At 37.3% G+C, this 27,525-nt stretch overlaps 2 protein-coding genes across 3 annotated transcripts in view; both read right to left on the reverse strand.

Annotated features, from left to right (window-relative positions):
* Positions 1-1,539: 1,539 nt before the first annotated feature.
* On the reverse strand, positions 1,540-19,198 carry mta2 (metastasis associated 1 family, member 2). Its single transcript, XM_052560498.1, has 18 exons — positions 18,757-19,198; positions 11,226-11,293; positions 10,121-10,214; positions 8,133-8,250; positions 7,921-7,984; positions 6,845-6,962; positions 6,439-6,541; positions 6,246-6,345; positions 5,932-6,120; positions 5,757-5,831; positions 5,604-5,662; positions 4,828-4,928; positions 4,611-4,750; positions 4,239-4,467; positions 4,035-4,124; positions 3,745-3,863; positions 3,518-3,660; positions 1,540-3,431 (listed from the first exon to the last, which is right to left on the reverse strand). The coding sequence occupies exons 1-18, from the start codon at positions 18,782-18,784 to the stop codon at positions 3,278-3,280; spliced, it is 1,992 nt and encodes a 663-aa protein (XP_052416458.1). The 5' UTR covers positions 18,785-19,198; the 3' UTR covers positions 1,540-3,277.
* A 922-nt stretch (positions 19,199-20,120) lies between these two features.
* The window catches only part of eml3 (EMAP like 3), a 31,992-nt gene continuing 24,587 nt past the window's right edge, over positions 20,121-27,525 (reverse strand). For both annotated transcript variants that reach the window (XM_052560386.1, XM_052560385.1), the window contains 12 exons: positions 27,283-27,417; positions 26,214-26,352; positions 24,448-24,599; positions 24,210-24,335; positions 23,962-24,093; positions 22,985-23,052; positions 22,775-22,863; positions 22,495-22,592; positions 22,257-22,344; positions 22,060-22,158; positions 21,414-21,544; positions 20,121-21,159 (listed from right to left, as the gene is read on the reverse strand). In XM_052560386.1, the coding sequence (XP_052416346.1) occupies positions 20,947-21,159; positions 21,414-21,544; positions 22,060-22,158; positions 22,257-22,344; positions 22,495-22,592; positions 22,775-22,863; positions 22,985-23,052; positions 23,962-24,093; positions 24,210-24,335; positions 24,448-24,599; positions 26,214-26,352; positions 27,283-27,417 (1,470 nt within the window). In that variant the 3' untranslated portion in view covers positions 20,121-20,946. The remainder of the gene's footprint in view (positions 21,160-21,413; positions 21,545-22,059; positions 22,159-22,256; positions 22,345-22,494; positions 22,593-22,774; positions 22,864-22,984; positions 23,053-23,961; positions 24,094-24,209; positions 24,336-24,447; positions 24,600-26,213; positions 26,353-27,282; positions 27,418-27,525) is intronic.

Here is a 27,525-nt window from a genome sequence, read left to right on the forward strand (position 1 = left end):
CTCATTTACTAGATACTAGTACTGATTTCAATACTGACTAGTGACAGTTGTATTTTGTTACTAATAACAAATGTAAAATTTTGCCATTGACTTCTATGGAGATCCGCTGTGCACTAGGAGGCATTCACTGTACAGGAAATACTACACTGTGAACAAGTGACTGATCTCAGCGTCTACATTTATAGAGCAGGAGGAGGGTATTTCGGATTCTAGAGAGCATTTGATTGATCAGAAGATTTGATGAGAACATGAAGTATGATGTGACATCAAGAAATCCGTTGAGCCGTTTTAGAAGATGAAGAGATGAACTGCTAGCTTTGCATGTTTATATCTTCTAAATGCGAATTTTGCCACTGTTTTGACTAACAACTTAAGACTAACATATTGATGCTATCACCCAAAAAACTTTAAGTAGTGATAACTGGCTTTGTAGGGACTACAGGTGGAAATTAGCAATTGTTGCTATAACCTGGCCCAAGACATATTTTCTTGTTTAACAAGTTTAATGTTTATTTGTGCATTGTCCCTGTTTCAAATAAAATAATTTCCATTGTATGTTAGCTTATCTTGGTAATCGGTTAACATTAAAAAAATTACAAAAAATTACAAACCTGTTGTCAAACAAAAGCATACTGAGATATTTTTACTAATGTGATCTGACATGGTTTGTTTCATTAAAAAGAATCAGGCCACTTCAATGATAAATGCTATGTTGTTTAGCACTGGATTTCAGATTTAATTTATTCTTATAAAGAAACCTGAGATGGCTTGAAGAACGGTGAGTGTGAGTTCATCAAGTACATGTTCCTGGATCAACATCCTTTGTAGTAGCATACTAGAAGCAATGAAAACAGATACTAGTAGTTTATAAGTTAATGTTAATAGGGCTTTCCATAATGTGCTACATTAAGTTGTTATTCGGCAACCCAATAATAAACAAGTTTTAAAGCTTGATCTTAATTTATAAAATCAACAGTAAAGCACTTGATAATGTGCTGAATTATTTTTATAATTATTTTTATTTAAATTGTTATCTTTTACTCACCCTCAAGTTGTTTTAAACCTGTACATTGTTCCTCTTTCTTCAGTTGAACATAGAAGACAATAGTTGCTGGAGCCCATTAACTTACATTATATGGGGGGAAATACTGTGAAAATAAATGGGGAAGAAACTCTCTATAATATATATTTTAATGGTCAGCTCAAGAAAGATAAAACTAATTGTGGGTGCAAATGACAATTTTATTTTTTTCATTCATTGGCAGGTCTTTATTTGACATCAGATTAATTTTTTTATGAATGAAAATGAGGCAATTGCATTTATTTGGAAATATGCATTTTCAATGTTACATTGACTAAATCCTCCAAATTTACAAAACTGTAAAACCAACCAGACATTCACACTTTACAGCCTCATTTTCATTCACAAAAAACCCCCCATAAAACAAATATGGTGTCTACCATGAATAAAATCCACTGCAAGTGTAAATAAATCATTACCCTTGTAGCTGCTCTAAAGAAACATGAAACACTGTCTGATCAGGACCACAAACAAAAGATCTTTATTTTCTTATCACAAGATACATTAAAGGATACAGAGACACTGGAATATTAAAAAAAAAAAAGTTTGAGTTGTGAGTTGAAAGATATTTCTCATTGATATACAAAACTGAAATCCTTCACATCCTTGAATCAAACCCTAAAATCAACCAGTCTTCCCTCCCCAAACTATATCCCACAATGGAGATCAATGTTAACGTTTTTTTTTCTTTCCCTTTTTTTATTTTCCAAGCTTTGCCAAAACATTGTGGGGTAACGAACCCACTTCATAAAAAACGGGTGACAATTAAAAGGGGACATGTTAACATTTATTGGTGTTCTTTAGTGTGCAGTGCACGCTCCATTTGTTTAAGAAACATTACAAAACCCCTAATCGGGGGAACGATTTACAATGAAATTTTGTGTTGACTAATCTCAACAAGCCAGGAAGTCTGTCAAAAGAGCCCAACCGTTCAGCTCAAAAAGAAAAAGCTTAATCATAAGGCAAAAATATGCATCAATATCAGCCTATAGTTGAGCCATGTCTAAGAAAACTCCAAAACATTTTTTTTTCCATCTCACTGGATCCAGTTTACACACAAAAAAAAAAAAAAAAAAAAAACCTGAGGGGGAAATATGCATCAATATCAGCCTATAATCGAGTCATTACTAGAAAAACATCTCTTCCCTCTCATTATCTACAACTGCTAACAATAGCTTCCCAGTAGCCCACAAGACCTTTACAACACAAATGCGAGTGCGTTAACATGTTTGGAAAAAGAACAGACATGGAAAACAAACTTTTATGGCTTTGTTCATGATGTCATATGGAAAAGGCTCAATTATTGAGGTACAAAACAGGCCAAACTGATTGCGACATCCAACCACCTCAAACCAAGATTCGCCTTACATTCATGAACACCTTCAACACTTAACTACAACCAGAAGCCTTCCTAAGTCATCAAACGTGGTTTCATACTAAGACCTACAGGACCTTCAAATATCACTGACTGGAGTAGCTACACTGCAGGAGATTTGGATTCATGATCACAAAAAAAAAAAAAAAAAAAAAAAGTTTGAGAAACCAGGTCGCTATCAATAAACACCAACTCGACTGCAGATCTGCTGTAAAGCAAGCGATACTTTTGCTGCAATGCATTTCATGACACCATCTTTCCACAATTCAGCTAGGCCTGAAAGGCTGGAACCACAAGTACTGGCTGAAATAAAATGAGCAAGCGCAATCATTTATTTGTCTATAAAGCATGAAAAAGGGTGATTTATGTTTTTAACATAAGCAACCTAAGAAATTAAGAAAATGACGGTAAAAAGACCACGTACTCCCTCACACATTAAATCCCACTTTCCATACACGCAAGAATCAAACTCTTGAAAATCCTGTTAATATTTATACAAATAACGACAGAACTGGAGAAAAATAAAGTGTGCTTTTCCACCATCTTAGAATGAACATGATTTGCTTTCAATTACACAGTTAAAAGGATTTGCAATTTAAAAAAGCAACGGGACAGCAGGGCACCGAACCCTTAAACTATAACACTGGGAGTAAAACGCAATGAAGAGTGGTGTATGCTGGTGTAAGAGTAAGCGGTATGTCATCATCCCGAGCACGTGAGCGTGGTGTGCGTATGGGATCTGGGGGGACAACAGAAGACGAGGAATAAAGATGGCGGGTATAACATGCTCTGGCAATGGATGTGGTCTACTGGAACATCGCTCAGTCCTCCAACACGATTGGCTCGCTGGTGCTGGAGGGTATGATGGGTATGGGAAGTGGCCGGGGCGGCACAGGAAGTTTGATTCTGACCGGGAGGTGTGGTTTTCTGGCCACCCGCCTCATCTCGGCCTGAGTGAGGTGTTTCCTCAGGGCTCTGTAAACCACATATACGTGGAATTAGTCTCAGGAAATTGCAAAAAAAAAACAACAACATGTGGATGGGATGTTTTGGAAACTTACCTGGTGTCTTTTGTAGCCACAAACACCACTGGGTTCGGAGCATCTCCTTGACTGACCTTCTGCCTCTTAATGACAGACTGGGTGGCTGCTCTTATTCCCAATGCGAACGGTCTTCCATTGGTGGACAAAGAATTACCTCCAGCCTGCAGCCAATGAGAGTGCTTAGATCTGTGTACACTGTTTTCTACCTGCGGGAAGGTTAATGTGTCTTTGTATGTGATACTCACATTGTCGAAGGGCCTCTTGCCCAGTAGGGCGGACGCGCTCCGAGGCTGGTTAACCTGGTTACGGTTGATAGGGGTTGGAGCACCTCGAGGGGCTTTGAGTTTCAAAGGAGCTTGAACAGCTGAAGATTAAAACAATCACAATCACTCCAAATGATCCGCTTTCAAATATAACATTATGCCAAACAGTTGACTTATGTCTCATCAATAAAGACAATACAAGTTCATTTTTCCCCCATGTCAAAATAGTTTTCGATCCCTATTTTGGTTTTGATTCAAGACTGAAGCCATACCCAATTCTTTAACTATACTGATGAGGGATGGTCGAGGAATAAGGCGGTTCTTCACAGCACTCTTTGCTGCTTTAGGAAGTCTTATCATACCTAAAAAGAGAAAAAGAAACAGTCAAAAAAATCTTGAGATAAAAAACACGTTTATGCTACTGCATAAAAATTGAGGGAGAAAACAAGTTTGTGTGTTAGCAGTTGAATACTCACACTCTGCTTTGACAGCATTGGCATTGATGGAAGCGTAGGGGCGTCGAGCTGCTCGGCGGGACTGCAGGATGTCCTGGCACACCCGACGGGCGATTCGAGTGAGTTTAGTGGTCTGCAGGATGAAGGTCTGCCGATTTTTAGCCAGAAGTTTAGCTCTCCCTGCGCTGCTGGTAAACGGGGACATGCCCTGAACCTCCTGGCGAGTCATGTGACCACGTGGAGCTGCATCCTATTGGAAAGATATACAACTGAATATACAATATACGAATGAAACCAACAAAATTTCTCACTGTTGATTTTTGTATGCATTAGATATTTTAAAATACAGTAAACAGGTACATAAAAAAACAAACAAACACAGGGTTTACATACTGAGCCAGTTCTTGTTGCACCCTCTAGTTGAGTAGGGGTCTTAAGACCACCATACTTCTTCCAGTAAATCCAACAGGATGAACATAGTCGGCACTGCATGTTGGGAGGTCCCCATGCGTACCACTGCTGGGACTGAGCAGCTGTCACACAGATCAATGCATACATTATAATGCAGAGGAATAATTGAGTTTCTATTTAAATACTTGAGTTCACTCACTGTGGCAACTTTCACAACTGAGGCCTTTCTGGTAGCCAGTGGCTCCATTCATGCCAGGTTTACTTCCAGGTGCATTGATCTGGTTGGGGTTGGGTTTGGTGCTGAAGGAAAGGACAACATTTTGAAAAGTTAAAAATATCTTAATCTAACAAATGTATACAAACAACAGACTAGATAAATAGCTACTTTTCATTCTGTGCTAATATAGTGTTATTGAGAAAACTGGGGTCAGTAAAAAAATAAATAAAAATGTTTTCATTCAAGGAAGCATTGCTCAAAATTGACAGTAGAGATTTTTATATTGTTACAGAACACTGTTATTGTTCTTCTGAACTTCTATGCATCAAAAGATCTTAAAATAATTATCACAGTTTTGACAAAAATATTGAGCAGTTGTTTTCAACACGGAGAAGAAATGAGAAGCAGATCAGCATATTCTAATGATTTCTGAAGGATCAAGACTACAATAATGGCTGCTAAAACTTCAGCTTTACCATCTGCGAAAAAAGTTACATTTTCCAATATATTCAGATAGAATACTTATTTTAAATTGTAATAATATTTCACTAAATAAATATTTATAATCAAATAAATGCAGTCAGTGTGATGAGCCTGAGACACTCAATCAGCCTGAAAAACGTAATCTTTTGAAAAAAAAAAAAAAGAGAGAGAGAAAGATTAGGCCCTTTATTAATGGACACCGATTTGATGTTTTTATTTGGAAAGTGCCACTTGAATTCATATAAAAAAAAGGTGCAGTGCCACTAGATACTCACTAGGTGGGGATGTACACCTGCTTCAGCTTGCTGTCAGCCTCTGCTGCCTTTAGTCTTTTCTGGGGAATAAACATGGTTTAAAAAACATTCGTATGCATGCATAAATGTTCACATATCAAGATAAACTTAGGTTTAAAAAAAAAAGTTTGTTACCTGCTGGATGTAACGATCAGTAGTCTTCCACATGTAGTAGAACTGGACCACACTAGCTAATGACTTCCAGGGCAACTGCATGACAACAAATACATTCATTTAAATCTTCGGAGCTTTCCCAAATAGTGCAGTTGTGTATGAAAGCACATGCTCAAGTACGGCGTTTCAAACTCACAAAGTCTTGGCGAATGTCATTGAAGTCTTTGCCGTATTTCTCCAGAGCCTCCTCAAACAGCATGGCTTCAGAGGCGCTCCACTCTTCCATCTCGTCCCTGCACAGCACCGGGCCACCCTGAGGCACCAGTGTCGACATGGCCTTGGCGAGATCATAGCCGTTCTTCTGCAGAGTGTCCATGGCGTGGAACTACAGGTAGACGGGACAGTGTGAATATCTAATGTGCATTCAAACTCAGTGAGGTGGCAGTGAATGAATCGCTCTTATGGAGTAATTAAGGAAGAGATTGTGATTGGATGCTTTCATTCTCTCACCAGCGTGATGTCTCTAGATGCTGCCGCTGCACTCATGTGCAGACTGGGTTGGCGGATTGAACTGCTGCAGTCTAGTGCACGTGCAAAAGTGCCAACAGCCCTAAAGGTATATAGTAGTTGAATTAACATCATGCTAATGAAGACAACTATTTTAAAGCAGCAATGATGGACAGTCAAAGAGTGAAATACTAACCGTGCCACCACCAGGAACTGGTCTATCTGGGGATCCTTCAACTGGTTATTAGGATCCCAAACCTTTGTCTCAAGCTTCTCCTGCACTCGATTGTCTAAATCCACTGATGAGTGTTGGGTGGGGAAAACATTGTATTAAAGATTGGTTTTGAATTAGTGAATCAGTTTTGAATTAGCCATTCAATATCCAACACCTCTCCCTAAAATGTGTGCTGAATTTAGTACTGATGCAATACTGTGATGAGAATCATGTGCGAAGGACACATTGTTAACACTGCAGAGGTTTCAGCATCAGACATCTGATATTGCCACTACTGGAGCATCTTGAAAATTGATGGAGTTTCTTTTAAACATCAAAACGAAAAAAATTTTGTAACACCAAGGCGTGGAGATGAATATTTTCTGACCTTCAGCCAGTTTGTCAGGGATCTCTGCCTGGTATTTGGATCCCACCCTGATCTCGCCCTGGTCAGCCAGCAGAGTCTTCTGCACTGGGTCAAACACCAGAGAGTAGAAGAAGCAGTCCTACAGAACAAACACACACATTATAAAACACAAACACTTCATGCAGTTGGCCATTTGATCATTTTAAACCAACAAAAGGTGTTCACTTGTCTAATAACTAGATTTTGCCTTAAATCAAAAAAAAAAAAAAAAAAAAAAACTAAAATATAAAAAAGAAATTTAAAACCATACACTACTGTTCAAATTGAGATTAGTTTTTTTTTATACTTTCAGCATTTATAGTGTTATGAAAGATTTTGGTTTCAAATAATGCTATTTTTATTCATCAGATAATGTGAAATGTACCATGGTTTACACAAAAATATGAAGTAGCAACAATGATAATAAGAAATGTTTCTGAAGGATCACGAAAGAAGACTGGAGTAATGACTGCTGACAATTGGCTCCACCATCTACCATCATAAAGGGGTCATATGATGTTGCAAACAAAAAGAACACTATTTTGTGTATTTGGTGTAATGAAATGTGTTTATGTGGTTTAATGTTAAAAAAAACACATTTTCCACATAACGTACATTGTTTCTCCTCTATGCCTTGCCTGTCTGAAAAAGTGTTTAAACTAGGAGTTTTAGGAGAGTGTGGACAAGTCTTAACTTTTATAAATAATATCTCTTTGGCTTTGAGACTTCAGTCTTTGCAACTTTAGGGATCTTATTCAAATCGCTTGTAACACTCCAAAGAGAAACGAAAACTTGAAATTGCATCATATGACCCCTTCAATTCTTATGAAAACATCAATACAATTAAAAACTGTTCTTAAGAACAAGCTTTGTGAAATTAAAGCATAAAAAAAAAAAAATTCACACCTGAAAAAAACCCCAGAACTTTTAACAGATTTCATGAGATTCACTTGTCATGTTATGGCTTATCTCTCAATCATGGCTTTAGTGATGGTGGTAGTTTTGTGACACTCCATGATAAACCACAGTGTGCTCTTGTCCTGCAGGTGGACTCTTACCTCTCTCTCTAGGTAGCCAGTTAAAACATCAGTTTCATTCAGAAGTGTGACGTTGCATTTTCCTCTGTAGAGAAACAATAAGACAGAACATGCATGGTATAAATAAGACTATGGCTACAAATCAATTACCTTATATACAGTCTGAGCTCTGATGGGATTATACCATTCAATTCAGAGATGTTTGTGTCTGTGAGCGCTGTGAGTGTATTTACCGTATGTGTGTGGCCGGGAGAGACTCAAACTGTCGAGACAGGAACAGTTCTCTATGCTTGAGCTGGTGTTTCTGCTGTTCCGACATTGAAGGCTGCTTGGACTCCTCTTCAAAGTCTCCTAAAATACACACGCGCAACTATGAGAGAGTGAACCATTCTGAGGTGAAACAACTTCCTCTCAGAACACACACACACCAAATCTTAAGTTTACACATCACTTTAGGTTATTAGTAATGGTTGTGATCAATTTCACACTCATTCAGATACAAGTAACTTAAATATCCTTCATGAGAACTGTTGACTTGTAAGGGAAGTTAACGATTATAATGCAGGTCCACCACAAAATGACTTGAACTGAATGCATTTCCAAAACATTACTTCTGACTTTAACACAAATTTGCAATGCTAACAGAGACATTTCTTAAAAAGATGCTCGTGTGAGGAGACTTGGCAGGACTTTATCAGCCGATCTGACCGGACTCCACCCCTGCACAGAGCCAAAGGAAACCCTGTCAATGAAGAGGGCGGGATATCAAACCACACCTCTTTCCATTAAACCCTCCTGCCACCCCGGTGGCCCTGCCCCCTCCTTTCTCTCCCCTTGGCCAATGCGTCCCTGCCAGCTTTACTGGGAAACCCTGTGCAATAAACCTGAGGCGCCCATCCCCCCATTGAGCAACACCCCCCCCCCCCCCCCCCCCATGCACAAGTACGCATTTAAAAAAAAAATGCCACAAGCTCCCTTTCACACATGCACAAGCAGACGAGCACTCAAGACACATGTACGACAAATCCATCATAACTGCACATTCTCAAAGCCAAACACGCACACGTATACATACATTTATAAACACTTTCACTCCTTGACAAAGACAGCAGCCAGACAGTGTTAACCTAGTGTTAACCCTTTGAGCACCGTGGCCCGCTGGGTCCCATGAAGGCTCTTTTGTTCTGAGAGCACGGGGTGGATGGCAGCTGAGGATACGCAAAGAGTAGCTGGGGGTGGGGGGTGCGGAAGATGGGCAGAAGGTAGCGAAGGGAGGAGGTGATGTAAATGGGAGCCCTGATCTTGTGTAACAGGACAGTGCTGGTGCTGTAGAGTGCCATGACAAAGAGGATACATTCAGTAGTAAACAGCCAGCCAAGCAGACACTGACCTCTCATGACTGCAAAGGATTTGAATACTAACTCCAACCCATGCCAATGCAACCTCATCAGCTCAAACCTGACCCTACTCTGGAATGGTTAGGTAAATGCACTGCATTATGACAGTTTTATGGCAGTTCACGTACACAAAATTTACATTTAAATGAACCACTACCTCAGGCATGTAGGAGAGATAAAAAAAAATCTTCATCAGACATGCGGGATGTTTGCAGCGGTGTTATACAAATAATTAGGGATGTGCAAAGCTACACATTTTCAAAATCAACTAGTCAGTGGGTTGTCTGAATGACTAATCAAAGCAACGCCATCAGATGCATTTCTCAGAGGGCGTTCACACAGGATGTTTTTCAAATTGGAGCACAACGGAGGACATCGGTTTCCAGACATTTTTCGATGTTGAGATTATTAATGAGAATTTACACCTCTCATTGTGTGGTACAATGGACAAAGACAATTATCTGTATGTGTGAAGAACAACAACAGGGTGAAAATAATTCAAGGACTTAAGTTCTTTCAACAGGAAATTGACAGATACTCAAATATATATAAAAAACAAATTTGAATATCAATAGCATTTTAGTGCACAAAACCAACACCGTCCTCAAAGAAATAAAAAATTGTGATGATTACACTTACTGTCTGAAACACCAATTAAACCAGTTGATATAAAAGTCTAGCAGAAAATGTCTCAAATTACTAGAATTTTAAAACATTATTGATGCAACTTAGAGAACTTCTACATCTACATAGTGGCACCGTATCTTTATCTTTAATGATGAAGAGGAGTGAATTAGAGGAGACTGAAACAGTAAGATACTTACTTGCATTGCTATCAGCCAGAGTGTTCAGGTTGGTGGATATATCCCTCCGCCTGAAGAGACAGACCACCTTGGCTTCTACATTTCCATTGGCAGTCTTAGGGAGACATGCAAATAAAAACTGTGTTAGAAAGACCATTCACAGAAAAAGATCAGACAGTGTGTAAAGTAAGTGCTTAAAGTGCTCTTACTGTCTTCGTGTCATGTTCTTGTAAAAATCCATAATTTAAGTATAACTATTAAAATAAAACTTGAACTGAATGATACTGCCTATAATTTACATGCAAGTGCACCAATATTTAAGCTGCCAAGTAAAAAGTTGTGAGTCCTATTAATAACTAAAGTTCTACTCAGTTTCCAGCATTGAAAACGAACTACTCTATATGGAAATGAAAACCACATCTTCCTCATTAATGCAACACAGTGTGGGTTAGAGTTGTGTATATTCAAGACAGCACTGAAGTCTGACTAACACGTATACATATTGAACACAGATACCACTTCCATTAGTTTAGCCATCCTGCTGAGCTTCGTAGCCCTTCAAAATGAGGTTATATAAAGTATTTTAATCCCTGCTCCAGGAAAAATGTCTGTGTCATTCTCAGCATTATGTAAGTCTCTTTCAGCTGGATCTTCATCTCAAACAGCCCAGTGTGAATCAGTAGACAACAGCACGATGGCTGAGCATCAGCAATGCACAACAGAGGGAAGTAGGTGACAGAGACAGTCTGTTACGATGCTATGAGTGACAATGCATAAGCAGAGAGCTGGCATGTGTCAATCATCCATGTTCAGTGTAAATGTTCAAATATCTGCACACGCAATTAATGATGTATGATAAATGATTGGTGGACATCAAAAGCCCCACCCAATCACAGGTAGCCCGACTCTAGGATGTAAGAACAGTGACACACCAGATTCATTATGTACGCTGATATATTGGCACTACAAGTCATACTGGTCAAAAACAGCTCATAGCAAAATAAACAAAGGGAAAAAAACGACAACAATAAAGGAATCTGCTTGCATAAAGTAAAAAAAGGAGAAGAAAGCATGACATTTTGTATAAAAAATGATGACAATATAATTTAACATGTGACAACCTCACCTTGTTGAGTTCTTCTATTCGTCGAATCAGATACGGGTTACTGGAGGAGTTTTCAAAATACACATAATCTGCAATAGACAAAAACAAATTATAAATTGTAAATTATTATTATATAATAATCATAATCATGTGTCAATAATCATAATTTGTCTGTGTTTTTTTATGTTAATATTCTTCTGTGTGTATATATATATATATATATATATATATATATATATACTATTAAAAAAAAAAACACACATATGTACTAGGGATGCACCAAAATGAAAAATCTGGGCTGAGTGTTTTGAAGGCAAAAAAAAAAGTGCAAACTGTAATGAAGCAGAAATCAGTTATTCCCATACTGAAGCTGAGATCGTTCGCCAGCTTCAGTGAAAGTTAACATGCCTAGCGTTTTCGACTCGTACATTACACGTCACACCTTGATGTCACGTGTCTTTACAGGACCTTTACGGGTTGTGTGTGAACGCACGCACATATTCCGGGTAATCACTGGCAGTGTGAAATGGGCAAAAGCTAGCGACCCGGGAACAATTGCCGGAACAAATTTCCCATATATTTTATGGAATCGCAGAGTGAAAGGGGCTAAAGAAGAATGTTGGAGGATTTTGATAGAAGCCAAGAACAGGCTGGTTTTCCTTTGCTAAAGTAAGGAAACTTTGCTTCCTTTTCTCCTGTTAACAAACGTTGGTTTTCATGATACACAGGCGCATGTGCAGCGCCAACCTCATTCGTCATAAGCTTGGAGCTGCTTCCATGTACAACTATTGGCGCTAGCTAGGGTCGTGCAAAAAAATCCAATGCGATTGTCATGCGCATCTTATCAGTAAAGGCACTCCTGAGATTAGTAGTAAATCTCCAGCACGTGCTTTCAGATGGAGTGGCACTTACTACACAGAGCCGTGGATCACTGACAAGCTAGGCAAAACGGTGTTCAAAATGGCAGGTGATTAATTGCCGATAATAAACGTGATTTTGTTTAGCTTGTCAGTGAACTACGGCACTATGTAGTAAATGGCGCTCCATCTGAAAGCACGTGCTGGAGATTTAATATTAATCATAGGAGCGGCTTTACTGATGAGATGCACATGAAAATCGCATTTGATTTTTTTTGCACAGCCCTAGCGCAAACTACATTAAAATGATTATTACATTTTGAATATGAATATTTTTCGTACAAAAATGCATCGATTCGCTACAGGAGGCCTTTGATGAATTATGAATAATTTATAGTACATTTAGTCACAACATTTTAATATACAGTGTGAAAATGGCTATGAATTTTTTTACAATAGCTAAACTGATGTGTTTAAGTGAACAGATTTAAGAAACGTAATAAAAGTGGGAAAATAAGCATGCACAAAATACCCAAAATCGATTAAAGTTGGGGAAAAAAAAAATTAGCTGATAAATTATATGGTACCAATATAATGTGCATCCTTATTGATCAGTGCTGAAACAGGGTCAGTAACATTTCATCAGTAGGACCATTCAGAATCTAAGCAGTACTGTATTCAAATCCAAAGGTGTGGAGAAAAAATGTGAAGTCCATCACTAAACACATGAACAATCAAATCATTATAGGGCAGAAATTCCATAACGCAAACCATATATGTGGTGACCCGAGCAATGGTATGGGTCAATATTGAGAGAACATGAGATGACACACAGTCAACAATGTGTACACAGAACACATCACTTCAGTTATGTAATCACTCTCTTCTGGTCTGGTCAACTTTCATTCTGGTAGACAACGTTGATCTTTGATCGGACTAACGCTTTCTGTTCTCTCCTCTGCTCAGCCATGTTCTTAAGCTGTGCCGCAAGGGATAACTCAAAATGGAGGTCTCTCTCCCAAGTTCATGAGCTTCATCAATCAGAGAGACAGTGAAGAGAGGCTAAGCCGCATGGATCAATAATTTCCCTCAAGGAGATACAGGGTCTAGCCATCTGCTCTTCAAGCAGGGATGTGCTGTATTGTTAGCTCATGGCATCTGGTGCTCGGAGACACCTGAAATCCGCTGAGGCTTTGAGATACTGACATGGACAAAAATAGCAGACCAACTAAACTTAAAGGTGAAATGTGTAATTTCTGCATTACTAGCCTCACTAAACACAATGTATGAGAAGTTTCTTGAACAATCCTCTGGATAAACAGAGTCATTCACTTCTCAAACTTACATCAATTCAGCTAATAATGCCGTCTTGGGATGGTTGGGATGCTCAAACAAACCAGAAATGTCTATAAGCGTTTATACTTATTGAGGGAAAAATACCTATGGCTTACTTAGCCATCACTAAGGTAGGGTTTAATTTTTTTTTCAGGTTAATCAGGATACTCTTTTGAACATTTTAAGATGCTCATCCTGTGAATAGACAGTGCAAATGCTGGTTTCCAAATATTTCTGTGATATTCTACATGACATGCAAAAAAAAAAAAAAGCCCATACAGTCCACAAATGAACAATTTTATAATTGTATTAATTTTTTCCCTTGATGTCAATTTTCAAATCATATCCATGATCGATCGTCATTTAAATTAACGATAAATTAATCGTTAACCCTAATGCTGCAAAATGCGTCTATTACAGCCAAGCGATCACCGGCATGACAGGATGTACTAAAGCCACACACACACACAAAAATGCTTTCTCACTTGAATTAAATTGGTTTTAGTTTAAATAAAATGAATATATGTGATTACGATCATTTGATAAAATGAAGAGAGCGTGCCATACATTTGAGGTCATTTTACTTTGTTGACTGTCTCCTATCCCGCACGGAGACCACAGAACGCGACTCTTTAAATGTTTTCATGGTGCTTGTTGTTGTATTTTAAAACACAATTGCAATGTTTTCAACTGACATTATGGCATTTACTATAAAATGATCCCAAACATAACTGTGGCGTGCGTATGGCTGTGCAGAGAACGGCTTACATCGGCGGTGCCGCTGCGGCAAAACACACTGTTGCTCACATTGATTATTATGACCAGTAATTCATTTGATGCTGCTGGATCCTGTTCAGAAAAATGTCAGATTTAGAATTTTTGCGTTCCTGTAGGCCTATTTGTTTTTAAAAATCCGGCATACAGTGCATTAGATTGTGACAGTGCATGCGTGCAGACGAGGATGAGCGAGCGCGGCTTTGGCTAGATTTATTTGGAGGTTATTGCTCATGTCTCATTTGGCACAAATCCAAATGTTTCCATTTTAGCAATGTATTTGAATGTTAAACTGTTATTTATAATGTAAACTAGGCTTGTACTTTACACATGCATTTGCATATTGATGGAAAAGATCATCCTCTTCATAGGAGTAAAAACTTCCAGTAGGGCCTATACTACAGTCTATTTAAACTGACCTCTTATTGATCATCAATTAATCGTTGACATCCCTAGTTTGATGGGAGCACATGATGCATGAACTGATAAAAGGTACAACTTGTCTTGAACTATCTGCTCTGTTCTAGATACCTGTAGGAACTGGCCATTTAAAAAACCCACAATGGTTGACAACTACTAGAGTAAAGGATTACAAAATGCTGACTTAAATGCAGTCAGTGTGTGTTTTTAATGAATCATCTGTCTGGCAGTATATGCACATACAGAGCAGGATGCTCATTTAACAGACCACACAACGTCACCCGATATATACATTTGCCCACATGCGTGCGAGCTGAGCTTTCTATTTGCATCACTTGACAAGTATCCTCAATGCATCTTCATTAGAGGTCTCAATTAACACCCCGTGAAAAACAATGCAAGCTTCACTGAACCAAAACCATCTCAATTATAGTGCTGGTATGAAACACACTTCAATTCTCTCTTGCTGACAAACAATGTGGTTGCACTTTCCTTGTATGAACTTAATGCACCACAAAAGAGAAGACAAGCCCTCATCCTTTAGCATGCTTCATGTTTGTTCAAAGACCAGTGATGAAGATATAATGTGGGAAATCAAATAACATAAAAACCAAGCTACATTATACAATGGGTTCTTCAAGTTAATCTCAACCGTCATTACCCACTTGCTCCAAAACTCCCTATTTTACAATGCAAGAACAATCTGATTTTACACACAGCCTTATTCACTGATAGAAACATGCATGCCGTGAGAATTTACTGACATGGCACATTTCATTTAGCATCACGAGGATGCAGCTCTCCCTGTACTCTCCGCATCTGGGTTGTTACAGTAACATTTGAAACAGTAAACTATTGAACACTGTGCCATCTTTTTGCATAGTAGGACAGCGACATTCAAACGAACAGTTAAATGAGGATAAGTGACCAGAACACAATGATAACACAACATGTATGTTACTGGTCAACCAATACAGACATTTAACAACCCATTGCCAATAAACACATCTAGACTGTGTATGAGAGAGCTGACAGGTATATAATGCCAATATATGCATACAATTTAATGACTGCAAACGAGAGAACAATTCTGAAATTAAAATTTGACATTTAAAATGCACTACAAAAGACTATTGGTTGGTTGTTTAACACCATGCCAGCTCTCTTGGCTGTTTTCATGGTGTGTAACATATTGAAAATGTATAAAAGAACAATTTAAAATCTTTAGATAGAAATTCTAAAATAGGTTTAGGATTAACTTTGTTTAGAATTTATTTTAGAGTGTCCTCCAGGTAATATCATTTCATAGAAGAACTTAAGCCAACACAGTTTAATAAAAATGTGTTTAAGAGACAATGGACTCTGGCAAGAAGAGCGTATCAGATTATCTTCACTTCATATTAAGTGTTGTTGTGTGATGCTGGAATTTGGCATTGTGCATATATGATCAGATCCCAGTGATTCACTACAAAATAAAAACAGAAACCATGTATTATCCATTGAGAAGGTTTGAATGTGAGGTAGCAGTCTATTATAAGAAACAATTGGAGTTTATATGGACTAAATGAATGGAAAGGGAGGTCTCAGAAGTTCAAGTTGTGATAATTAATAGATTTTTAAAAATTGAAACGCTCAGGCAAATCATAAAAAAAACGATCAATTTAGAAAACAGAATTTTCAAGCAGATACAGATACAGCAGAAGAGACAGTTATTGGTATACCAGATACCAGTTTTCTCAAAATTGTCAAATATAGTCTAATAATACAGCCTGGCAATATATCGGTCTAGCACTATTCAGCAGATATTGGGTGAGATGTCGGCCTGTCACTAATGCATTCTAGGAAGCTCAATGACAAAAACACACTCTGATCAAACAGGTAAACAGCATTTAGTCATAAAATGTAGGGACGCAAGAGCTCGAGGCCAGAATAGGAGGTCAAGTTCAATGACTTAAACCTGCAACTGCATCTACCAAAACACTAGCAAACAGAGCAATAAAATCTAAGAAAAACCATCATTACAATACAATCCTACTACATAGTATGACGGCCAGAATCTTAATTTTATACAACATTTAAGACGACTGTTTTGAGCAGACGCAGACTTCGCCTTCCTCTAAACCTAGTCTTGAGCCATAAACTCTAATACATCTTGACAAGCGTGTAATAAGTGAGTTTTTCCTCAAGAACGTCCCATCAAACCCTGCCTGTTTAATCTGCAACTGCAATAAAGAAATCAGCTGCATCTGCTAAAGCAACACAGCCTGATTACCGTGACCTATTTACAGCCAACTCTGGGATTTAAGAAAATAAAAGCACTAAAATGCGCATGGTCACATGTCATGCTAGAGTCGATGATGCTAATGTACATACAATATCATTATAAGGTAAACTGCATTAGAATGCACAGTGAGGAGCATCTCCCTGACAAAGGATGTGAATGCATGACACTGTACAGTAGTCTGATGGGTATCTTCATATAATAAAAACTGCATTTGAAATAGATGTATTCACAGTTTCACACCAGAAAAGTCCACTAGTTCACTTGCTTTGGTCTGGACCAAATACAATGTTGATTTTTTTTTTTTTGGTGCGGTTTGCTTTCACACCACTCTTTTTTGCAAGTTAACCAGAAATCGTAGACAAAACCACACATGTGAATAAAGTTATTCATTCATTGGTTCCTCCATTCAACCATAGCAGAATTTGTTTGGAACCAGACCGAGACCACCTCTTCAGCTGGGTCTTGGTACGGTTGTTTGTCCTGCACCAAAATGCAATTGCTGTATTACTCACATCTGCCTCCACCAAGGAGGAAACGAACATGAGAACTTAAACTTGATTCAATCGAATCAAACAAGACAGGTGTGAATACACCCTATGTTATCGTATGACATCGGCACATGCATGAGCACAGAAATTATTCACAACCCAAAGATAAACTTACAGTTGAAGCTACTGAACTTTTTAAATTTATTATTGCCCTTTCTTTTTGGATCTTTATGTGGACATAAGCAATAAATAAAAACCCCCACAAAACTCTACATTCAGAACCTTATGATATTTTACCTTAATATATAAATGTTTTATGTTTTTATTTATTCATTTTTTTTTACTACTTCTAAACAACTTTTTTGTGGGGCAAAAGACAAAAATGACTAAAGCAAACCCCTATGTATTACCTTTTGAAGTTTATTTCACAATGGGCTATGAAGCCCTTTTAAACATTAGAATGCTTCTAAATATATATATATATATATATATATATATATATATATATGAAAATAATCAATTAAAGCTCTTTAAGTTTATGTAACTTTATAAATATTGAATTTTTATGTGACATTGTTTACTTGTATGTAACTATAAATAATGCATTTTTATTTTACTTTATTCCTTATTTACCTTAATATATTTGTTGCCCTTGTATTTTTGTTTTTCTATTCCTTATTTCACGTATTCTGAACTGTACAACAATGCTTTATATTTGGCTAGTTCGTTTTTAATTTTTTTTTGCATTGTATTTAACTGTGATCAAATGTAATAAGTTAACTTATAGTACCACTTATGAACAACCCAAGTCGTTTTCCTGTTCTGAACCATTCATCGAACTCTGAATCTAGGTTCATCAAGTTCCAAATGTTTAAATGATCCAATATCCGTAAAAACAAACCACGTTCCTTTTCAAACAGGTAACAAAAGTGAAAGTCTTTGCATCCCGTTCTGTGAGACTCCCTATAACTGAGCTGTCAAGAGTTTGACAGAATGGCACAGTTCAGGCAACGTGTACGACAAAAAACTTGAATGAAACTCGAAAAAGTGAGTAAAAAGCATCGTAGGTGTATAAACTAACGGAAGGGTTCTCTTATAATTAGCTCGTTTGCTTGCGGCGGCTAATTACTTAAAGAACCAAAACTAAGAACAAAAGAACGAGCTTGCGACCCGATCCAAGTTTTCACATCCACGTGATTTTGAAAGTTGAGTTAAATGCCTATAAAATAATTAATTTCGAGTTAACCCAAATTCAGCCGTGACCAAACTAGCCTAGCTCGCTTAGCAACGGGGTTCCGCTCATTGTAACTAAGGCGGAAACAGCCGCTCGCGCTAATGCTAATGCTAACCCCCGCGAGCCTGCTGCTAGTGTTAGCCTTAACAATAATACTCACCTCCAACTCGGTACATGTTGGCCGCCATTCTCTCACTCTCCTAAACAAACACAATAATCACGGATTATCTCGTTGTGTGGATAAAAACGCGTATCCAAAAGTGCTGCTGGTTCTTTATATCCTCGCGTGTACTGGCGTACTTCCCCCCGTCGCGAGACAAAGCCGGGACCCGGCACGGCGCTGCCGCTCTGGCGGGTAAAAGTTTAAAGTTTCCGCTACAATGTTTCTCCGGATGGGAAAAAAATCGCGTCTTTGTTTCGGCGCTGCGATAAAACTCCCATCGAAGCCCCTTCCAGACATACACACTTCACACGAGCCCTTGATAGCCAGCCTGCCTCTCTCTTTCTCTCTCTCTCACACCACTCTTCCTCCCATCCTCCGCTCCCTGCTTCATCCTCCTCTTCTTCACCTCCGCTCTGTTTCACACACACGCGCGCATACACACACACATACGGGCGCGCGTGCACGCAACCCCTTCTCCAACGTCATTTTCGGAAGCTCATAACGTCACTTAGAATTCGACAAACTCACGGAGAAATAGAAACTTAATCTTCGGTAAATAATTACTATAAAAAAATCAAAAGACATTACATGAAGTATTGTTTTTTCTCTCTCTCTCTAAGGGGCAGAATGCGGTTATTATAAATGTATTTTGTGGCACCAAGTTAATGTGGATAGGTTTATACCACTTTAGAAATCAAAATTTAATATCATTGATTATTTATTATTAGAAAGAATTTTGCATGTACATACATGGCTATGCATACATAAATGTTGCATAATAAGGATATTACATTCATTAATCGTTGAATGTCGTTTTTTTTCAAGATGTATTGTAATTCACATGTGTACATTGTTAATGTAATTCTGAAAACAACAAATAAAAAAGAAACACATACTATTTACCATTAACAAACACAAACCATTTACCATTTTAAAAATAAAAATAATTAAAATTACATTTTAAAATAAAAATCAGCACCATGAGATAATAGTGCTTTTTTTTTTTACATTTTGTAATCAGTTGTAAAACAAATAAAAATATAAATTAGCATAGACCTTAAGACCTAGCAACGTTTCTTTTCATTAGATTTAAACAAAACATGAAATTTCTTATATTTTATGCAGGTAGGTTATAGTTTGGTCCAAACTATCAGAAATGTTCACTTGCGAACATAACGTAGAATCCGGTTAGCATATTGAAAAGTGGTGCAATACTTCCCTCTATAGACTTACAGACAGCAACGCAATCTGTTATTAAAAAAAGACTTGCACCTATTGTCCTCTAGATGGCGTTTCTTAATACTAAAACTGATTTACCTCAGTAACCGTATGTAACTTAAAAGCACACACAGACAAAAACATTACTTTAAAATGTATTTATTTGATTAAATTTCAAACATTTCACATTGTTTAACAAGCTATAAAAGCTGACTAAATCGATAAAAGTTTTTGAACAAAGGACATATTCATGACTACAAATAAAGCATTGATTATCCTGCATGCCCATAACAATGCTTCACAGAGACATGATTTATGGTTAATAATGTAATGTCAGACAATTATCCATATAGTATTTAACGACCGGAAAAACAGTAGATGATTAAAATAAGCATATGAAAGCAATATGAAGTAAACAAGGACATGTACATGAGTAAAGCATGATACATGTTAAAACAACAGATTACTTTCATTTAATATGTCCTCGTCTTGTGATGTGTTGAAATGTGTTGAAGTGTTGAATTTCACAATTGTCAAAATTCACAAATTTGTGAATCTCACTATAAAAAAAAAAAATCAAACGTAAGGGAAAAAAGGTAATTATAATTTTTTTTTTGCATTAAGGACATACACATGTTTAAGACCACCACATTTTTTTTTAATTTTCATATTCCATATATATTTATTATTATTTTTCCTTTTAATTTTGGAATGCAATAATACATTTCTTTTTTGAATAATACAAATCTTTTTTGAATTTCAAAAACAGAAATGTAGGTAGTGAACTGCCATGCATTATTTATGACTTCTCAATGGTAAAACAACACTGTGACATGTTTCATAAAAGCTGGCATAACCTTCCAAATTCCTCATGTCACAGCAGATTGTGCAGTGGGATATTTCCTCCTTATTTAATTTCCTTAAATATCTTCATGCCTGTTTCTTTCTTGGTATTCCTGGTATGTCTCTCTATGTTCCATTCACTGGAGAGCTAGAAGAAGAGCAGACAGAAGAGGAAGAAGCTAGATGTTCTTTGTAATGGTCTCCAGTCCCTGCCCCTTTAACACGCCACTGGAGGATGCAGGTGTCTTTGCCGCCCATTGACAGAAGGTGACTGTCATTATGTGTGAAACGAACATTAGTCACATGACTGCCATGACCCTCGTACTTATAACTTGGAGCCTAACAGGGAAATCAGGAAATAAATTATTAATGTCTTGCAGTATAAACAAACACCTTATCTAACAAATTACCTACAATAAATATGTGAATTATTAATCTGCATACAATACATACTACATCAGCTGGCCTGTTACATCAAACTTTAATGCAATGTTAAGCATACTGAGTCTAATGAGATTTATCGTTTCATTTTATTTCTATTCTAAAATGATCATTTCTTTGACTCTCAATAAATACATCAGGCAGCGACTGACCTTTGGTTTGGGACATGGATACTGGAACAAATGAACCTTACAGAAGTCATCAGCAACTGCCACCATACTCTCACTGTGTGATCGACACAAGGCATTGATGTCTGTCCCATCTGATCCCTCGAGCCACACACCTAGACAGCATTACAGTTTAGAAAGATGGTCAACATACACTTACATATGCTTTCAATGCACAGGACTTTGGGGACTACGGGGAACACACTTAATGCATTTATGATTTAATAATAATAATAAATTAATTAATATTAATAAATATGATCTAAAACATACTTAAGAAACACACACACACACACACATACAAAAAAAAAACATTTAAAATTTTATTTTTAACAAATGTACATTTTCTAAATAAAATATGAGTGCCGTTTACCAATGCAAAACCTCCAAGTGGTCTTCTGTTTTTATTTTTATTTTTAACATCAGCATTGTTTGTTAAAGCAGTATAAAGTTGATTTTGGATTTCATTAAATTCAGAAGTGTGAATGTGCAAATAAAAAATTTAAAAAGTTAAAAGAAAACCTGCTTGGTGTATAGTGAACTACACTCAAAACAAGTTGTGCTGCTTCCTTAGCAAGGACCACTTATACCTAGAATCATTTAAAATATATATATATATATTTTCTCTCACCCATGACATGGAATCCAAGCACACAGGTATAGGATGCCCACTCTCGATCTTTACTCTCAAACCGGTTCCTCAACAGCTTACAGCCACTTGCAATATCCCCTTTTTCCACAAAAATGTTTAAATGCATTATCATTTATATTACTCATTGTCTTCTTGGAATATGTATCTGTGTTATGAACCCAAGCATGCAGCCTTACAGTATAGAATTTCATAATCTCCAGAGTTGGACATGATGTATTTTCCATCTTTGGACCAGTCGAGGTGAGTAATGAAACTGGAGTGCCCCTGTAATGTTACATACAGGAAATGCATTTTATCTGCACAACTTATTGTGCTTTTTAACAGAAACAGACTGCTATAAAACATTACACACAACAAACCACCATTAAACAGTCTGATATCTTTTAGAGTACTTGACTCAAATGCTTTGCTTACTGTGCACTTTCCGAATCGTGTATAGCGCCGGCCACCCTCAGTGACGTTGTAAATGTAGATGAAGTTGTCATGGGAACCAACTGCCAAAAAGCTGCCATCTGTGTTTTTGTAAGCAGTAAAATATAAGTTATCGACTATAAACAGGCTTGCAAAACAATCTGCATGCAGTAAAAACTGCCACATTGTGCCACAAACAAGCAAGATTTAAGCTTGCAGCAGAAAAGGTTCAGTTCTGTTTAATACTGTGCCCTTTATTATTGTGATTTTGTTGACCTCTGACCTGGTGAGTATCTCATTACGGACAGCTGCTCGTTGCCATCAGTCAGGTCTGACACCACTTCTTTGGTTTGCAGATCCAGTACAACCCATCTAAATAGGTAAGCAGTTAAAAACCATCATAAAGCCATTAAAAATGGGAACGTTTCACTGTAAAAAGCTTACTATAAAACTGAAATGGTAACTGTTATCAGCTGTGCTGTAAATGTTTTACCTTCCAGTACTCAGCCCAACAGAGACAACCGCTCCATTTGGGCTGAAATCAGCACACAGGCCAGATTCCTGAAAGAGATGAAGATCAATGTTAAATTCATTGTCACTTTACATAGTGTTTACGATAATACTGGTATCCATTTTAAAGGTGCACCAACATAAAAGTTTAAATAAAGGAATATTAGTATTTCCAAAATGAGTCAAATCAAATGAGCTTTAGTGACATCAGTGGTGTAAACAAAAATTGTATACTACATATACTGACATTCAAAAGATTGGGGTCTCTTTTTTGAAAGAAAATGCACGAATTGATCAAAAGTGGTCAAAAAAAAAAAGGTTTCGATTTTTAAATAAATGCTTTTTTTTTTTTTTTTAACATTTTTATTCATCAAATTATCCTGAAAAAATGCATCATGGTTTCCACAAAATATTAACTAGCACAACTGTTTTCATCATTACTAGTAATAGGAAATGTTTCTTGAGCAGCAAATCAGTATATTAGAATGATTTTTGAAGGATCATGTGACACTAAAGACTGGAGTAATGATGCTGAAAATTCAGCTTAGCATCACAGGGATAAATTACATAAAAAAATACTGAAAAATAAATATTAGTTTTTAGGATTATTTATATGATTTTAGTAATTAATATATAAAAATATGCAGTTTCACAATATTACTGTTTTTATTTAATATTTGAATCAAACAAATGCAGCCTAACTGAGAATAAGAGACTTCTTTCAAATACATTTTAAAATGAATAAATAACCATTTGTTAATGTTGAGACCAAATATATCACAGTAATGTTCATATTATCAAATACTTTGAGCTGTGTACTTCCACTCTATTCCAAGCATACTATATGAAGCAGAATCCATACCAATAGGTGTCAGCATAAAATGTAGTATACAGGCAGTGGCCCACACACACACACACACACACACACACACACACACACTTTTCTGTGACCTCTCTGACCTCTAGTGTTGTGCACCAGTCCAGTTTGTGGTCCTCTGCATTCCACACACACACTTGTCGGTCATTTCCACATGTAAGAAATATGTTCTGAGTGGGGTGTGTGGCCAGACCCCACATTTCATCCACATGACCCTGACAATTCATTACACATTTTTAGAGTGCAGTATAAGATCTTTTAATTAAATGTATTGAAAAATGTTTTATAAATAACACAAAACTATATTTGCATATAACTCCAATATATCTACCTGTACAATGGCCACAAACCCATCCGAAAATGTTCCTCTTAGGATTGCATTTCGTGTTGTGCCAACGAGCAGTTCTTCTCCATCTACATCCGCAATAGTGCGAACTGCACCAAATTTCTCAGGAATCTGGAAAAGCAAAGGCCATTTAAGACATTTCTAATTTAGAAACTCTATAGTTTAATATACTCACATTGCTGCAAACACACAGATTTAAAGAGAATGCAGATTTATGTCTCACCTCACACTCTCTTTCAGGTGCCAGGTCTGCACTCCAGCGGATGACCTTGCGGTCCTTGCCGCCACCGCTGAGTATACCTCCACCCTGCAGGATGCACATAGCGAAAACACTGCCCTCGTGAGCACGCGTCTGCTTCATGATCTGAAATGTCTCTGCAAGCAGGGAGAAAAGAAAAAAGTGCCAAAGACGGACAGTATATATTGTTTTTCAAGTAAGTAATAGAGCCTTTATTAAAAAAAATAGTTAAAAGTAAAGGAAAAAGTATTGTACGTTGATACTGTTAAGAATTCTGGCTGATACTGATAAGCCGAAAAATTTTCATATTATATATATATATATATATATATATATATATATATGAAATGTGAAACCATCACTGACCCCCACTACTGCACCTCACCCAGAGCGGAGGCGCTGCAAGTGGCAAGAGAGGAAGCAGAAGAGGGGTAAGCGCAGAGGTATCCGGGCAAGACTAACGGCTAACCCACACAAGCCAGCTGTCCCCATCCTTCGCATTGGCTAACGTACACTCTTTGGACAATAAACTGGATTACATATGACTACTATGCTCAACTCAACGCTGCCTTCAGAGCTGGAGATGAGGTGGGCCTGAGGACAGCTAGGGCCAACCTATCCTGCGGCATCAGAGAGGCTAAGATACATATCAGGAGGATAGCCTAAAAATTCAGCGACAGCATAGACACTCGGAGCCTGTGGCAGGGGATACAGACCATTACGGACTACAAACCCCCACCACGGACCTGTGACAGCACCATCTCCCTGCTGAACGAACTGAACGCCTTCTTTGCTCGCTTTGAGAAACAAAACAGCACCACTGCCCTCCACTCAGCACTCACACATCTAAACAAAAAAGACTAATATGTCAGAATGCTGTTAATAGACTTCAGTTCAGCATTCAACACAATCACCCCTCAACAGCTAATTTACAAACTGATCCAGCTGGGACTCAACACTTCGCTGTGCAACTGGCTGTTGGACTTTCTGACTGGAAGACCTCAAGCAGTACGGGTCAGCACTAACACATCCAGCACCAACACACTGAACCCACCCCCAAGGATGTGTGCTGAGCCCCTCCTCTTCACTCTGTTAACACAAGACTGCACATCGTCACACAATTCCAACCTCTTGATTAATTTTGCGAATGACACAACTGTAGTGGGTCTCATCAGCAACAAAGATGAGACAAACTACAGGAGTGAGGTGAGCCACCTGACCCCCCTCCCCTCTTTTGCACCCCCCCCCCAAGCTCCCACATCCCCAGGTCCTTCCACTCCCACTAACAAACTGTGACCTGCACCAGACACTTTGTGCAGCATTGGTCTGCCCACTACCTCATCTCATTCAACTACCTCTTCAGTCAGCCCTGTTTGTTTACACACCGGTTTGCACTCTTATCTGCCATGCGCCTTGTGCTGCTTTATTTAGTTGTATTTATATTTAATCTGTATCTAACTGTATTTTAATGCTCTACAGTTAGTTATCTGTATGCACAAAGGGTCTGAGAGTAACGCAATTTAAATTCTCTGTATGTGCTATGTACTGTACTTGTGGAAGAACTGACAATAAAACAGACTTGACTTGATTTTACTTAATACTATTTCTTCCGTATTTTATCATACAGCCACATGAAATGGATTATTTAATTTGAGATGAAAACCGATACAGTAAAGATAAATATTGTGTATCCCTAGTAAAACTTAAAATTTAAGTCTATCAGGCAAAAATTAAGAAATAATTTTGCTTACCCTTTGCTCCTTTTCCTAAAGTTTTGGTATCAGCAGCTGATTTTCCCCATGTGAGAATGTTCCCCTCAGAGTCTCCAGTCAACACGTCACCCGTAAGACTGAACACGAAGCACAGGACGAACTTGGGCTTTTTGTATTTCTGTTAATAAAACAATGAAAAAAATCACCAACACTGACAAATACCAAACAATAAGTAAATTCATAGTTTAATACATTATGAAGCGGTTCTATCCTTTAAAGCTAATCATAAGCTAGTCATAAGGCATATTACATAAAAAAAAATAATATGATGGTATCACCTATAAATACCATCAAAGGTATATTACAGTTCAAAAGTTTGGGGTTTCATAAGAATTATTTTAGACGTTTTTAAAAGAGGTCAAAAACACATTAAAATGTAAATATTATTACAATTTAAAATAACTTTTTATACATTCACTTATATAAAATGCAATTTATTCCTTTGATGCAAAGCTGAATTTTCAGCATCATTATTTGAATTACTCCAGTCTTGAGTATCACATGATCCTTTAGAAATCATTTTAATGATGATTTGGTGAATAAGAAACATATCTTATTTTTTTATGTCGAAAACACTGAAATTGTATTAAACTGTGATACACTTCTTTCATATATTTTTTTATATTCATCTTATATGATAACTTCATAAAAAATGGTAATATCATACTCAATTTTGTAAGTGAATTGATGTTAATTCACATAATTTCTAGAGGTCAACCGATGTATCGGTTTTGCCGATTAATTGGCACCGATAGTTGATTGCTGAAACAATCGGTTATCAGAATTATACAGTGTGAAATGGTTCAGTAATGTTTTTTTTTTTTAAATAAAGCACTATTTTAGTTTTTGTTCAGTATCAATTTTAAAAACTATAGGTTAATTAATCGGTATTGGCCAGTGTGGTATTCAACCTAGCTATCAGTATCGGCAAAATCCACTATTACTACTACTAATAATTTCTACGTATTTTTTACCCATACATGGAAAAGCAAATGATACCAAATTTACAGTGGAGGACAGTCAACTTAGTTGCTAAATGTGGACTCACTCCAAAGATGCCCTGTTTCTTGGTCAGTGTGCCAGCGCTCATGGTCCAGAAGTAGACGTGGGACTTGCCACAGGAGATGATGTTGTTGGTGTCTGTTGGGCTGAAGTCCACAGCCAGAACTGCCTCATTAGTGCTCTAAAACACACACACATAGTCACACAGCATGAAGACATATGGTTTTCCACAGTATATATGTCTATGTGCCAATGGCTCTGTGTTATTATAGGAGAAAAGCTGCAATTC

Source organism: Carassius gibelio, chromosome B7, assembly GCF_023724105.1.
Source record: "Carassius gibelio isolate Cgi1373 ecotype wild population from Czech Republic chromosome B7, carGib1.2-hapl.c, whole genome shotgun sequence".
Classification (NCBI taxonomy): Eukaryota; Metazoa; Chordata; class Actinopteri; order Cypriniformes; family Cyprinidae; genus Carassius; species Carassius gibelio.

Coding starts and splice junctions, on each gene's coding strand:
- mta2 (XM_052560498.1), bottom strand. CDS start 18,784: ATGGCGGCCAACATGTACCGAGTTGGAG. Junction 4,125..4,238: donor CAATGCTGTCAAAGCAGAGT/GTGAGTATTCAA, acceptor TTCTCTTTTTAG/GTATGATAAGACTTCCTAAA. Junction 3,432..3,517: donor GTGGCTACAAAAGACACCAG/GTAAGTTTCCAA, acceptor TGTGGTTTACAG/AGCCCTGAGGAAACACCTCA.